Here is a 14,965-nt window from a genome sequence, read left to right on the forward strand (position 1 = left end):
GTAACTTGAGACCATTACTCCTGGTTCTGTTATCTGCTACCACTGAGAACAGTCTAGAGGCATCCTCTTTGGAACCCCCTTGCAGGTAGTTGAAAGCAGGTATCAAATCCCCCCATATTCTTCTCTTCTGCAGACTAAACAATCCCAGTTCCCTCAGCCTCTCCTCATAAGTCATGTGTTCCAGTCCCCTAATCATTTTTGTTGCCCTCCGCTGGACGTTTTCCAATTTTTCCACATCCTTCCTGTAGTGTGGGGCCCAAAACTGGACACAGTACTCCAGATGAGGCCTCACCAATGTCGAATAGAGGGGAACGATCACGTCCCTCGATCTGTTGGCAATGCAGTAAAAACAATGTGGGCTTGGTTTAGCCTTCTGCAAGAAGCAGCACTTCCCAGACTTCCTTCTCACCTTGAAGAAAAGGAAGTAACTAACGACCCTTGGGGCACTCCACTTGATACCGGCTGCCAACTAGACATGGAGCCATTGATCGCTACCCGTTGAGCCTGACAATCTAGCCAACTTTCTATCCACCTTATAGCTTATGCTCTAATAAATTTGTTAGTCTCTAAGGTGCCACAAGTACTCCTTTTCTTTTTTCTGGGAAGAATGTAATCATCATAGCTTACTTGTTTGAAACTAATCTTCCTATGAATCACTATAACTGTACACTTGTCAGTGGCTCTTACTGAAAATTCTACTTTTAAGGCAAAATTTTGGTCCAGATAAACAACAGCTGTGCAGTGCAGTGCTTTAGAATATAACACATCTACTACAGTCCCTAGATCTGTTCACTTGAAGGTTGGGCTTTCTTAAGTTCAGAGCCCTTGATTCTGAGGCTCACTTCCTCCCTTTTTCCAACAGAGCCAGAGGTGGTTGAACATCAGGGCATTTTGCCAGGCCCATCTATTTACTCAGGCTTTTTCTAAGAGGGTGGGATTTGATGGGGAGGGTAGCTGTGAGAAGAAGCTTTTATTATCCTTAACCAACATGTATTCAACTTATGTATACATCAGATGTACTTTTAAACGTTTTTTAAAAAAGCAACAAAAACAGCTGCGTGAAATATTCCTTCAAACTTTGTCTGCTTATGAGTTGGCAAAAATATTTACTAAATTAGGAAGATTTTATGATATCAGTAAAATCTTTATGAAAGATTGTGTGAAATTTTTGCATTACCTCTTTGAAGTTCAAGTATGGTCAACGGTGACTGGTCACAACTTACATGACACTGACTCTGGTTCCCTGATTGCCTGAGTCTCACCCATGTTTGTCAAGTGGGGCAGCAGAAGCCATTCTGGCTAATTTTGAATTGTAGTTTGAGTGCTCTCTGTGAGCTAATCATGGAAAACTGCTGGAGGTTATGCAACAGGCAGGGAATGGGCTTCAATTTCTTTTTCCAATGAGAGTAGTCCAGCTCCACTCCACACAATTTCACAGTCATCTACACTCTGCACCGTTTGAGGTTTCTCCCATCATGCAATTTATATGCAGTTTTTCTGTGTTCACGCTGGTTTGCAGCTTGCTTTACATGTAACTGTGCATTCTGAGGTTTTCAACTGTAAAAAATTATTCTTTGTCATATTGTTTGCTCTTAATGTGTACAATTTTGAAATATTCTTCTGTTTCTAGCAGAAAGAGGGAGTATTGCTTTAAACAGTAAACTCTTTCAAACAGTACATATTTTTGGTGAGTCCACTGAAACATACACTGTAACACTAAATAATGCTTATGGTACACTATGGAGAACATATTTACTTTGCTGCTGTACTGTAATATCTGTAGCCATCAATCACCACTGTCATGGCCCTAAGTCAACACTCCATCCTATTCATCAAAGCACTATGCATGTACCTAACTTTAAGGCATGTACTGAAGTCTCACTGACTTAATTGGGAGTTAAGCACATGCTTAAGTGCTTTGCTGAATAGGAATGGACATAAGCATATGCTTAAGTGCTTCACTGAGATGGGACCTATATCCTTCTTATTCACTCCTCTTGCTCCAGACTGCCTATATTTAAATTCAGATGCCTCTTCAAATGGCTGCCATTTTGAAAACCTGTTCCATCCCAACGGACAGCGAAAGGATGAGAACAGAAATTTGCAATGAGAGGACCACTGACAGAAGCAGAAGAGGGACCAATACTGGTGACACTGTATGTCAATCTATCTCAAATCCCCTAGGTATCTCAGCTGCTTGCATTGCCAGCTGCAAGATACAGGCTTCTAAGTACAAGAGCTTCTAGCTGTCTAAGGGACAGTTATGCTGAGTGACAGACATCTGATGGCTCATAAAAGAACCATCTGGCAGCTGGTTACCATCTTACAGCTGCCAACTCCTTGGAACCTCAAAACTGGCTCAGCCTGTTTGTATGTGGAAGGGGTTGGGCAGGCAGGAGGGAAGAGGGCTGTACGTTTGAATTTTTGTACAAGCATCATTTAAAATTTCTCCTCCATCCCACATACTGTTTATTTGTTAAAAGAAAAGGAGTACTTGTGGCACCTTAGAGACTAACCAACAGCAGGGGGGGGGGGGGGGAGAGAGAAAACCTTTTGTAGTGATAAACACCCATTTTTTCATGGTCTGTGTGTATAAAAACATCTTCTGTATTTTCCACAGTATGCATCCGATGAAGTGAGCTGTAGCTCACGAAAGCTTATGCTCAAATAAATTGGTTAGTCTCTAAGGTGCCACAAGTACTCCTTTTCTTTTTGCGAATACAGACTAACACGGCTGTTACTCTGAAACCTGTTTAGCTTTTCCATAGTTACAACAAATAATCAAAATGCATGAGTTTTGCATTTCCTCTTTCAAAAACTGGTACAGTCTAGTATTGCCAACTCACATAATTTTATTGCAACTGTAGAAACTCTGAGGTGTTTTTAATGTGTCTGATGAACACATGATGAAAAGCTGTCCACTCATGAATTTTCTCTTATTCAATATTACTGTCAATGGGGCTAAAGCCAGCAAGATGGCTGCCAGGTCCCCACAGTGTTGCTGCATGTGAAAGTGAGGCTGTCCTTAATAAAGTGAGCTGCTACCTCCCACTCTTTTGATTGAGACTGAAGCCAGGCCACAGGCAAAATGACTGCCACTGTATGGTTCAGGAGGCGACACAGGGAATTGTGAGGAGCAGTAGAGACACTGAAAGGATGGAGAGGATGAGGGGGAGGAAGGGCAGTGGGGAGGCAGATTTGGGGGAATAGGGTAAAGTGGGATGTGGGAAGGCATGAAGAAAGGGTTGTGGCAGGGGGGTCTGGAGCAGAGGGGAGCAGAGGCAGCACGGGTGGGGTGCGAGGCCCAGTCTCAGGGGCAGAAGAGTTTGGGTGGGAAGTGCTGCTTCTTGCAGAAGGCTAAACCAAGCCCACATTGTTTTTACTGTGACATTATCGCTTATATGAATACGTCTTTGCATTGAAACACTGTCAATTTTGGAATATTACAAGTACTTACAACACTTATTTTTAAAAAATATTTAATGAAGAGACATTACATAACACTGTGCTCCCCAAGGAGGCTGGTTACTGGTCAACTGCCCGTTAGCTAACACTGATTAGTTATTTCATACTTACTTGTGAATGTCATTTATTCTTTTATTGAAGTACTACATAAACATAAGCAGAAGCATATTTCTCTTCTGCTGTTGCATACAATGTACAATGTTCATTTTTTCTAAGACCCCTTCCTGACATACTCATCCACACACTGTTCAGCTAAATTCAGAAAGAAGGAATTAATGTAAAGTTTTTTAATATATATATCTGTAACTCATCAACCCTAAAAAGTATTATAAGTTCTATATGTGAGTGAGAGTCATGATTCATTAAGTAGGTCAGTGGTTCTCAAGCTATTTGCCATCCAATCTTTCTTTTATCAAAGAAAATAAACTAGAAGGGGAGAGAATCAAAACAATAATAAGAAATGAATGGCTGTTCCTCTATCTTAGGGTCGAGGAAAGGGTAAGTGGAGTCTCTATGTCAGCAGCCAGAGAGAGGTGTCCATATCTGTGTGCATTAAAGGATGACTTTTCAACCAGAAATTATCACAGACTTTGGCAGAAAAGTAGAGGAGAGTTGAGACAAAAGATGCACTAAAAACATGACCTGATTTAAAAAACAAAACAAAAAACCCTCATGATTTTGGGGGCCAATCTCATGATTTTTGATCTCTTGAGGTTGGCAATATTGCAGAGCCCTGTTCCACTTCTAGAGGCAGAATAGAATATATATTTTCCAAGATGTCTCCATTCCCCCAATCTGTTGTGTGCATACATATGAATATAACATATTATAAATGTAAAGAGCAACATACAGTCACACATACATCTCCCTGTTTTCTTTCCATAAGCCAAAGACATCAAAGATGGCTGTCATGCAGTTTTTGCACAAAAATTCTGAGCTAGAATTGGTTTTCTCAAGCGGATCCGTGGGGGACAAAAAACTGTCCCTCAAAATTTTGCCAAACGCCCAACCCTAATAATAAATATTAAGAGTATCTTTTCTTCCAAGTAAAAGCAATAAAGAAAAACACCCACCAGAGTGCTATCCTATGTATTTCCTAGCAGGGTATGTACCAGAATCATCTCCTGAGTATTAGAGAAACATCTGTTAGTGGGAAATGCTGAAACTAACTGCAGGAAGTATAAAATGACTGAAGCATGGTTCAAAACTGTCAGATTTAGCTTCCCACTATTGAAGATGACACAGGTAGCTACAGTTCTAGGTCATGCAGTCTTTTCTTAACATGTCCAATAAAGAAAATATACGTAATACAACTCCTTAAGGAACAAACTCAATCAGCCAAAAAAGTTTTGAAAGCCATTTAGTGTTTCATGTCCCTGTTGTTGCCTTGCATCTGGACAGTACAGGAGCTGGTCAAATGGCAGTAGCACATCACCTGAGAACTGTGCACCTTGCCTGTATCTCCATAGTTGTTTTGAAATCACTTGAATCATGTTGGTTCTAATAATTTTTTCTTTCTCTTTTAATATATAAACTATCAGTCAGCTTCAGTCTGCTCATTCCCATGCTACAAGCTTTTGGCAGCACATACTCAGCTTAATGACAGCTCTGGTTCTGTTCCAGTGGATTATTTTAAAAAAACATGATGAAAAAACCAGCCGTGTTTAAGTAGTTATAAAGTCCAATCAGACACTTTGAGATTTTGGCTGCTTACTCCCTTAAGAGTCCTATGCCAGGCCAAAAACCAAAAACCCAATACACACACACACGCACACACAATGAAGTTGTTACTTATGTTTTATGATGTGTCAAACACATTACTGCATGTACAGATTTATTACACTGTTGTACTGTTTTTCCACAGCCAAACCCCTTCAAGATACCATTCTAACTTATGAGTATTAGTCCATAAGTGTCCATTTTAAAACAACCATCTCAAACTGTAACAATGACTGAAATGTTTTTTCTTGTTCATATTTGTCTACAATTTACTGTAAAAAGGAAAAAGCAGCAAGGTGACTAAATAAATTGTCAGGTATCTTTCTTCGATACACTAAACTACTGCTACATATATTTTTGGAGCTCCGAACAATTCTGCTGGAGAAAGGACATCAAATGATGCCTAGAAATGTGATACACATTTTCATTTCACACTCCATCAGCTTTTACAACAGGAGCTCCATGACATGTAAGAGAACACTTGGCAAACTGCCATATTTGCCAAGGTATAAAATACAGGATAAAGTTACCTTTAAAAAAAGAAAAAAAGTTTTATGTTCTCTGCATGACTAAATCAGCTGTCTAGCTTTGACCAAATATGTTAGAAGTATAGAATACTTCTCTCTACTGGTAAAATCTGAACCTCTGGAATGATGTACATTGAGGTATTTTAATACAGGACTAAAATTAATGTATTCTATATTACAAATATTTTGATAAAGAAAAATACACAATTCTTTCCTAAAGTTTACTAGGTTAGAGATATACTAGACTATATAAATCACCAGTGTTGAATCTTTTCCCTGCTAATAATTTCTTTCTCCATGTTACATCCTGGAACAAGAAACAAGTTTATTATGGTCTTTACGAGCAAAAAAATAAAGCTATGGGCATTAGCAAAAACATCTTTTAAATTCAGATTTCAAACTGTCAGAAGATTAAAACTTCATGCATACATAAAAAGGGAACTATAAATGAAAACAGAAACATAGCCTGGAATCCTTATTCTTGAACAGCTGCTGTTTTACTAGTGTAGTAAAGGAGAAAATGTCTTTTACTCACCTCTGTTATACCGGAAACCTGTCCTTTTGCTAGCGGTCTGGTGATGGATGGAGTGAACACATTGGCATCTGACACTGGCCGCCCCTTCATAAAATGTTTCCCTGCTTCATAAATGTCCACTTCTACCATTTTACCCATGAATTCAGGGTTCTTTGGCACGAGAACCTTTAAAAGAAATTGTTCAGATGGTACAGACATTTCCTATGTTGAATGTCTTAGGACTCAAATCACCACAGATTTCATTCAGAAACCAGAGTTTTGGTGAAACGTCAGTGTGAAACCTGAAAAACTCAAATCTCATTCACCTGCATGCTCTACCTCCTCCTAAAAGTCTCTGTTGGGTAATATCTCCCATTTGTACTCCCAAAGAGCTATTCAGCATTAAGTCTGCTCTTTTTAACTATGCTTAATTGCCTGAGTAATACCTTTGGCAGACAAAAGAGGTGGGTGTGAGGTGCAAAATTTACATCAGGAATCAGATCCAAACACCTCTGAAGGTTACTTGCTGAAGATAACTCTACTAGATGTCTCTAAATCTTTCTGTTTTCATCTCTTTATTACATGATAACCTATTGGTTCTTCAGCTGTAAGATTTTCATGGCATAAACAATGTCCATAGGTGTTTATAGAGAGCCTCACCGTTATCTTTATTGTGGCCTCTTGGGTTACGTCTACATTTCAACGTAAGCCCAGGGGTTGCACTCAGGCTCAGGCTTAACCCCCCCTCCATCTACACAAATTGCAGTAACTCAGGGCTCAGACCCAGGGTCCCAGGACCCCATGGAGGTGGAGGGTCTGAGCTTGAGTCAAGCCAGGACACAGCAGTCAAGCCCTGTTGCTTTGCAGTGTAGGTGTAGCCCCACTGGACTCATGCTCTGCAAGTCTGCCAAAATAATTCCACAATCTCATGGGTCAACCTTCTTTGTCCTCTGGACAGTCAAGTTTGGTGGACAATCAAGTTTTCCCACACTGCACCATGAACAAACGGCTAGAGCAGCCACATTTTGGGAGGGTGCTAGAAAGTTTGGGCTATGGGTGGTTGGATTTGGGCCCACATAATTCAGTGTAGACTCTGGAGCTCCAGGCTGGGATCCGGGGTTCAACAACTCCTAACCTGGGTTACAAATGTGTGTAGACACTCAAGTCCTAGGTTAAGAAACCCTATGTTAAGAAACCCAGGGCCTGCTAATTTGAGTTCTACTAACCTTGGGCTTACACTGCAGTGTAGACATACCATTGGTGTTATGATAGAATAAATATTAAAACAATAACATCATCCTCACTCTCTTTGTAAAGCAGATTCTTTCAATATAACCAATTATCATAAAAATATACTGAGAACATGAAAAATAATCATAAAGGCCTTTGCAGCTGAGGTGCCTGACACATAGCAAGCACATTTGAGAAGAGATAGGCATGCCCCGAGGACAGAGGCCAAAGCCACACTTTCCTGATCTTACAAAACTCCAGGATCTTATAATTCCCTGAGAATGACACAGAACATGGACCACATGCTATAAACTCTTCCAACTCTTCTGCTCAATTTATACTATTGCTGGTAAAGCAAGAGAAATGAGATCTTTCTAAATACATTGGAACAGTTTTTCTTGCTTCAAGAACAAATGGCACAGCAAAGACTTTAACAACAGGGAACCTATAATTGAGCTAAAGTGTATCAGGAACAACCAGGAAGAAAAGTGTATTTACTTAAGCACTTAAATCCAAATTGCTAAACACATGGCCCTAATTTCCCAAAGTGTTTTTGACAGAGAGGCCTATTTGTGGTTTACTACTCTGTGTCAGCAACTCTTCTAAGGCCTGACATACTCACTACTCCAACACATTTTTGTATAAGCTGTATCTAAATGGTGTCATGTAATGTGTCATTGAAAAACCAGTAACTCACTGATCATTAATATTCTTGCATAAAAGTTAGAACAGAACAATGGCCACACTGGGTCCATCTAGCCCAGTATCCTGTCTTCCAACAGCACTGGGCCAGATGCTTCAGAGGGAGTGAACAGAACAGGGCAATTTATCGAATGATCTACTCCATTGTCAAGTCCCAGCTTCTAGCATGGATTGCGTCCCTGACCATCTTGGCTAATAGCCATTGATGGATCTATCCTCCATGAACTTATCTAATTCTTTTGTGAACCCAGTTATACTTTTAGCCTTTCTACCATCCTCTGACAATGAGTTTCACAGGTTGGCTGTGTGTTGTGTGAAGAAGTACTTCCCTTTGTTAGTTTTAAACCTGCTGCCTATTAATTACATTGGGTGATCCCTGGTTCATGTGTTACATGAAGGGAAAAATAATACTTATTATTCACATTCTCCACATCATTCATGATTTTATAGCCCTCTATCATATCTCCCCTCAGTCATCTCTTCTCCAAGATGAAAAGTCCCAATCTTTTTAATCTCTCCTCATATGAAACCTGTTCCATACCCCTAATTATTTTTGTTGTCCTTCTCTGTACTTTTCCCATTCTAATATACCTTTTTTTGAGATTGGGTGACCAGAACTGCATGCAGTATTCAAAGGGTGGGCGTACCATGGATTTATATAGTGGCATTATGATATTTTCTGTCTTATCTATCCTTTTCCTAATGGTGCCTAACATTGTTAGCTTTTTTTTGACTGCCTCTGCATATTGCCCAGATGTTTTCAGACAACTATCCATGATGACTCCAAGATCTCTTTCACAAGTGGTAACAGCTAATTCAGATTCCATCATTTTGTATGCATAGTTGGGATTATGTTTTGCAATCTGCATTACCTTTGCATTTATCAACACTGAATTTCATCTCCCATCGTGTGAGCCAGTTACCCAGTTTTGAGAGATCCCTTTGTAACTCTTCGCAATCTGCTTTTGGACTTATTTTGAGTAATTTAGTATTGTCTGCAAGCTTTGCCAACTCACTGTTTACCCCTTTTTCCAGATCATTTCTGGTTCCAGTAAAGATTCTTGGGGAACACTGCTACTTAGCTCTCTCTACTGTGAAAACTGACCATTTATTCCTACCCTTTAACCACTAACTTATCCACGAGAACCTTGGCTCTTATCCCATGATTCTTTTCTTTACTTAAGAGTCTTTGGTGAGGCAGGGCTATCTAGCACACAGACACTCAGGTTGTGAACTGCTTGCTTGTAGGCTTGCTGTGAGCATCCCAGGCTGGGAGCTACAGCAGCAAAGCACTGTAAGGCACCCAAGGTTGCAGGTCAAGTGGTGACACAATGCTGAAAGAGATCTACCATACACTATGCAGAAAATCAGACGGGTGCTTGCAATGTTATATGGCAGTAAAAGAAAGTAAATTAAATTATGTGCAGCATACACAGTCATCACCAATAGTTTCTCTCTCATGGCAGTTGAGACACCATACTCAGGAATACTGCTTAACATTTTTTTTTTTTCAAAAACTAAGTGAAACACAGACAATTGCAAGAAAACTAATTTAACCCTTATTGTCTGGGGGCAAATTATCTGCATTTAAGTAACGCTGATAATTTTGTGAGGCAGATATTGTAGTTCAGAAGGGTTGTGTTCTACGTGGAAGGATTTCATTTGCAAGCAAATACTTAAAAACAAATTGCATAAACAAACTGCATATATTTAAGATTGAAGTGCTATGAGTCTAAACATGAGAGGCAAAAGCTCCTTCTGAATCAAGATCTTTCTTGCCTTTTTTCTATTCTTTTTTAACAAAGACTCTGCCAAATTGCATTGTCCAGAAGTGCTATCTGAAAGATTACTGGAAATCATCAGTTTTTGTGTGTATCCATGTACACAAATATCCATTAGATATTTTTAAATTCATTTATGGTATTTTGACAGCTACAACACACCACAATGCAGAATCCCCATTAATGAATCTAGATCGGGGTCTCAAACTCAAATGACCACAAGGGCCACATGAGGACTAGTACATTGGCCCAAGGGCCGCACCACTGACCACCCCCCTGCCGCTGCCCCGGCCCTGCCCCCACTCCACCCCTTCCGTGAGACCCTGCCACTGCCCCACCTCTTCCCAGCTCTCATTCCAACCCCTTTCCTGAAATCCCCACCCCAACTCTGCCCCCTCCCTGCCCCCAGGGGCTGCAGGAGAGGTGCAGGGTGCAGCAGGGAACTCAGGGCAGGGGGTTGGGGTGCAGGAAGGGGCAGGGGGTCAGGGTGCAGCAGGGGGCTCAGGGCAGGGGTTCGGGGTGCAGGAGGGGTGTGGGGTGTGGCAGGTGGCTCAGGGCAGGGGGTTGGGATGCAGCAGGGGGCTCAGAGGAGGGGGTTCGGCTGCAGGAGGGGTTTGGGGGGGCGGGTCCCTGCCTGCCCTCTCCCGCGTCGCTCCGGGAAGCGGCCGGGACTGGGGGTGGGGAGAGGTGCACGGGCCTCTGAGTGTTGCCCTAGCCGCTCCTCCAGGTATCTCCCCCGAAGCTCCCATTGGCCGTGTGTTTGAGACCCCAATCTAGATAGTTGTACTCCTCTTGGCAGGCAGCATTTTTTCCTTTGCCTGTCTTTTGAACTGTAGCACTTTTACTGTTGGACTGGTTCAGGGATATTACCAGAAAGTAAAGAGAAAATTATTGAGATTTTAATTTGGTTTATTATTTACAGTACCTGCTCGTAGAACTGATTGTGAGCAACATAAAACTGGGAATCAAAAGATTCTTCTGTTACTAGAACTCTCTGTCTCTCGCCAACCTGGAAAATAGAAAGGTAAAGAAGTGAGTCTGAGAGTAAAACCCATAAAATACTCCTTGAAGGAGGATGCTCCAGAAACTTCCTCTTGAAATTAACAGAGTGCCTTTGGCTAATTTAGCAGCTAAAACAAGAAAATTAAATGAATTAAACTGCCTGTAAGATAATATTGACCATTTGATTACATGAAATTAACATAGTTTGAAATTGCATGGTGTAATATACGTGTTGTTCAAATGTGAATCTTCAATGCAAAAAGTCAATCTGATTTTTTCCACTCATTATGAATAGGGTTGTCAGAAATTAAAATATTTTAGACATACACCTTTGTCCATAACCCCACAAAATCAAACAAAGCCCCAGCATCTTTCTGTATTATTTGCAATAATTTTTAAAAATGAGCTAGGCACAGGCTGCTGTCAGATCCCAATTTGTAGAAATTTCATAATGACACAATGAAATAGTAATAACCATCTGTGAGTGATGAGGAACTGTGATACTGTGGAAAACCTCCAGATATAGAAGGATAAAACAAGTCCATTCACCTTTCACATTTTTCAGAATTCTTTAACCACATTTTCTACACAAGACAGTGTGTAAACAAAAATGGTTTATTCCTTTACAGCCCATCTTCCTCCTCAGCGATATCACAATGCTGTATTTGTGACATCACATTTGTTCCCATGGCAATAGGTGTAGTCATCACAGATTTTCACTCCTGGATTAAGACGACTGACTGTGAGGAGGAAATCTTTTAACAACACACACAGATTCAATAACGTTCAAGGGAGTACGAACATGGGACAAAAAAGCTATAACATATTTATTATCTCCAAACATGGCCCATTGTGAAGAATATCTTTTAAAAGGCACCTATCATATTTTATGACATTGCCAAAAAGTTGAGCATGGAGAGTCAAGTGTATTTAGAGATAGGCCTGAGTTATCAAGTACAGATCAAGACCTGAATTTTCTCAAAGTTCAGAGATGTTTGAATGAGTGGTTTTGGTTTGATACATTCGTATGCTACCTTAAGAAGTTTAGATCTGGACTTTTCCCTAGCTCGGGGATATTCATATCCATGTTTTTAGCTTGGGCCAATTGTAGCTGAACATTTTATCTGAACGTAGACTGGATTTTTTCTGACTTGTTTGACAAATGCATTCTTCAAATTACAGCTTCTCAGCAAACTGAATTTGTTTATTGCTTTTATTCTTATCCCCCATTTAGAGACTCATCAACATGTCCTAGCTTTTAAGCATTTAGTATACGTAAACAAAACTCCATTAAAGACCACCTGTCACTTAAAGAAAGAAAAATCACTTCCACCACATCTGAGACATGGCTGTTACACAGAAACTGTGAGGTCCTATGAAACAATCACTCTGAGAAAGCTAGGAAGACCCAGATGAACTGATTGCATTTACACAGTTCAAGTAGTAAGTAGTGAAGGAAAAACAGCACTAACCATAATGTTTGGATCTTCTTTAAAAATTAGTAGAAATAACCATGGATTAAGAGCTGGTAGAGACTAGGATAGAGAGACTCCTACAGGGAGAAAACTGTGCTTGTTTGCACACATTTTAATGTTGGAGAGTTATTTATAACACAGTTTAAGTATCTATCAATGGTTCTCAGGGAATTCTGTAATTACAAATAATGATAGAATTAAAGTTTTAGTAAAACAGATCTAATGTAACAATGCTATGTCCCCAAATTTTCCATGCTATTTTTCCTCTCAGTATAACAATCATCCAATTCAAATCCTCAGAGGGGTTTTGCAAGAGCATGTCTAAAGGCCACTAGAAACAACTGTCATATAATAAGATTATAGGGAACACTTCCCCTGAACAGAGAGCTTTCTACTTACATAAGAACTTAAGAACGGTCATACTGGATCAGATCAAAGGTCCATCTAGCCCAGTATCCTGTCTTCCGACGGTGAGCAATGCCAGGCGCCCCAGAGGGAATGAACAGAACCAGGCAATCCTCAAGTGATCCATCCTGTCGCCCATTCCCAGCTTCTGGCAAACAGAGGCTAGGGACAACATCCCTGCCCATCCTGGCTAATAGCCATTGATGGACCTATCCTCCATGAATGTATCTAGTTCTTTCTTGAACCCTGTTATAGTCTTGGCCTTCACAACATCCTCTGGCAAAGAGTTCCACAGGATGACTCTGCATTGTATGAAGAAACAGGGCTTTGGAGTGGAGCCCGGAGCAGCCCCGGAGCAGTGGAGCTGCAGGTTTTTGCCTGGAGCTGGAGCGGAGTTGGAGCACAGCTCCAAAGCTCTGTGAAGAAATACTTCCTTTTGTTTGTTTTAAACCTGCTGCCTATTAATTTAATTGGGTGACCCCTAGTTCTTGTGTTATGAGAAGGAGTAAATAACACTTCCTTATTTACTTTCTCCACACCAGTCATGATTTTATAGACCTCTATCAAATCCCCCCTTAGTCGTCTCTGAAAAGTCCCAGTCTTATTAATCTCTCCTCATACAGAAGCTGCTCCATACCCCGAATCATTTTTCTTGCCCTTTTCTGTACTTTTTCCAATTTGAATATATCTTTTTTGAGATAGGGAGACCACATCTGCACACAGTATTCAAGATGTGGATGTACCATGGGTTTATATAGAGGCAATACAATATTTGCTGTCTTATTTATCTATCCCTTTCTTAATGATTCCCACATTCTGTTTGCTTTTTTGACTGCTGCTGCACATTGAGTGGATGTTTTCAGAGAACTATCCACAATGACTCCAAGATCTCTTGGTAACCACTAATTTAGATCCCATCATTTTATATGTGCAGTTCGGATTATGGTTTCCAGTGTGTTTTACTTTGCCATTATCAACGCTGAATTTCATCTGCCATTTTGTTGCCCACTCACCCAGTTTTTGAGATCCCTTCATAGCTCTTCGCAGTCTACTTTGCACTCAACTATCTTGAGTAGTTTTGTATCATCTGCAAATTTTGCCACCTCAATGTTTACCCCTTTCTCCAGATCATTATGAATATGTTGAATAGTACGAACAGACCCCGTGGCGGACACTACTATTTACCTCTCTCCATTCTGAAAACTGATCATTTATTCCTACCCTTTGTTTCCTATCTTTTAAGCAGTTGCTGATCCATCAGAGGACCTTCCCTCTTATCCCACGACAGCTTACTTTGCTTAAGAGCCTTTGGTGAGGGACCTTGTCAAAGGCTTTCTGAAAATCTCAGTACACTATATCCACTGTATCCCCCTTGTCCACATGCTTGTTGACCCCCTCAAAGAATTCTAGTAGATTGGTGAGGCATGATTTCCCTTTACAAAAACCATGTTGACTCTTTCCCAACAAATAATATTCACCTATGTGTCTGACAATTCTGTTCTTTACTATTATTTCAACCAGTTTGCCCAGTACTGAAGTTAGGCTTACCGGCCTGTAATTGCCGGGATCACCTCTGGCACCCTTTTTAAAAATTGGCGTCACATTAGCTATCCTCCAGTCATTTGGTACATAAGCTGTTGTTTCCATGAAATTTCTGGCAATGAATTTTAAGATCCCAGGGGAATTCAGAATGGGTTTGCAGTACTACAGCAGGAAGTGGGCCCATGGTGCATCTTTTTGCAAAGAGTGGGAGGAAGCTTCAGACCAGCACTACTCATTTTTGGGGCAACACTTTGCCATTGTATGGCTCTGAAGAAGGTCAAAAATGACCAATCACTCATGTCCTGACATTGTACTGCAATGTTTACCAACACTGTAATTTACTGTCAAAATATACTGATACATCACCACAGCAACATCAACCTACTCCAACTTCAGCTGGATATTGGGAGTTCTAGTCCAATCGCTCAACGTTCTCTGTACTGTCTCACATATGTCAGGTGGTTTAGTAAGCATTCTGCTTCTTTAGGTCCAAGACAAGGCTGAACTGGAGGAGTTCCAGCTGGAGCCATATGAATGCTGCTTCTGGGACCCTCTTATCCTACCTCGAGACAGTGGGGTGGACAGGTGCAGTGTAAAAAGGAC

At 40.7% G+C, this 14,965-nt stretch overlaps 1 protein-coding gene across 5 annotated transcripts in view; it reads right to left on the reverse strand.

Moving 5' to 3' along the window:
* Positions 1-14,965, reverse strand: part of CDKAL1 (CDK5 regulatory subunit associated protein 1 like 1) — a 653,278-nt gene that overhangs the window by 27,178 nt on the left and 611,135 nt on the right. For all 5 annotated transcript variants that reach the window (XM_007054896.4, XM_043540055.1, XM_043540053.1 and 2 more), the window contains 2 exons: positions 10,864-10,947; positions 6,247-6,411 (listed from right to left, as the gene is read on the reverse strand). In XM_007054896.4, the coding sequence (XP_007054958.3) occupies positions 6,247-6,411; positions 10,864-10,947 (249 nt within the window). The remainder of the gene's footprint in view (positions 1-6,246; positions 6,412-10,863; positions 10,948-14,965) is intronic.

The sequence above is a fragment of the Chelonia mydas genome, chromosome 2 (assembly GCF_015237465.2).
Source record: "Chelonia mydas isolate rCheMyd1 chromosome 2, rCheMyd1.pri.v2, whole genome shotgun sequence".
Classification (NCBI taxonomy): domain Eukaryota; kingdom Metazoa; phylum Chordata; order Testudines; family Cheloniidae; genus Chelonia; species Chelonia mydas.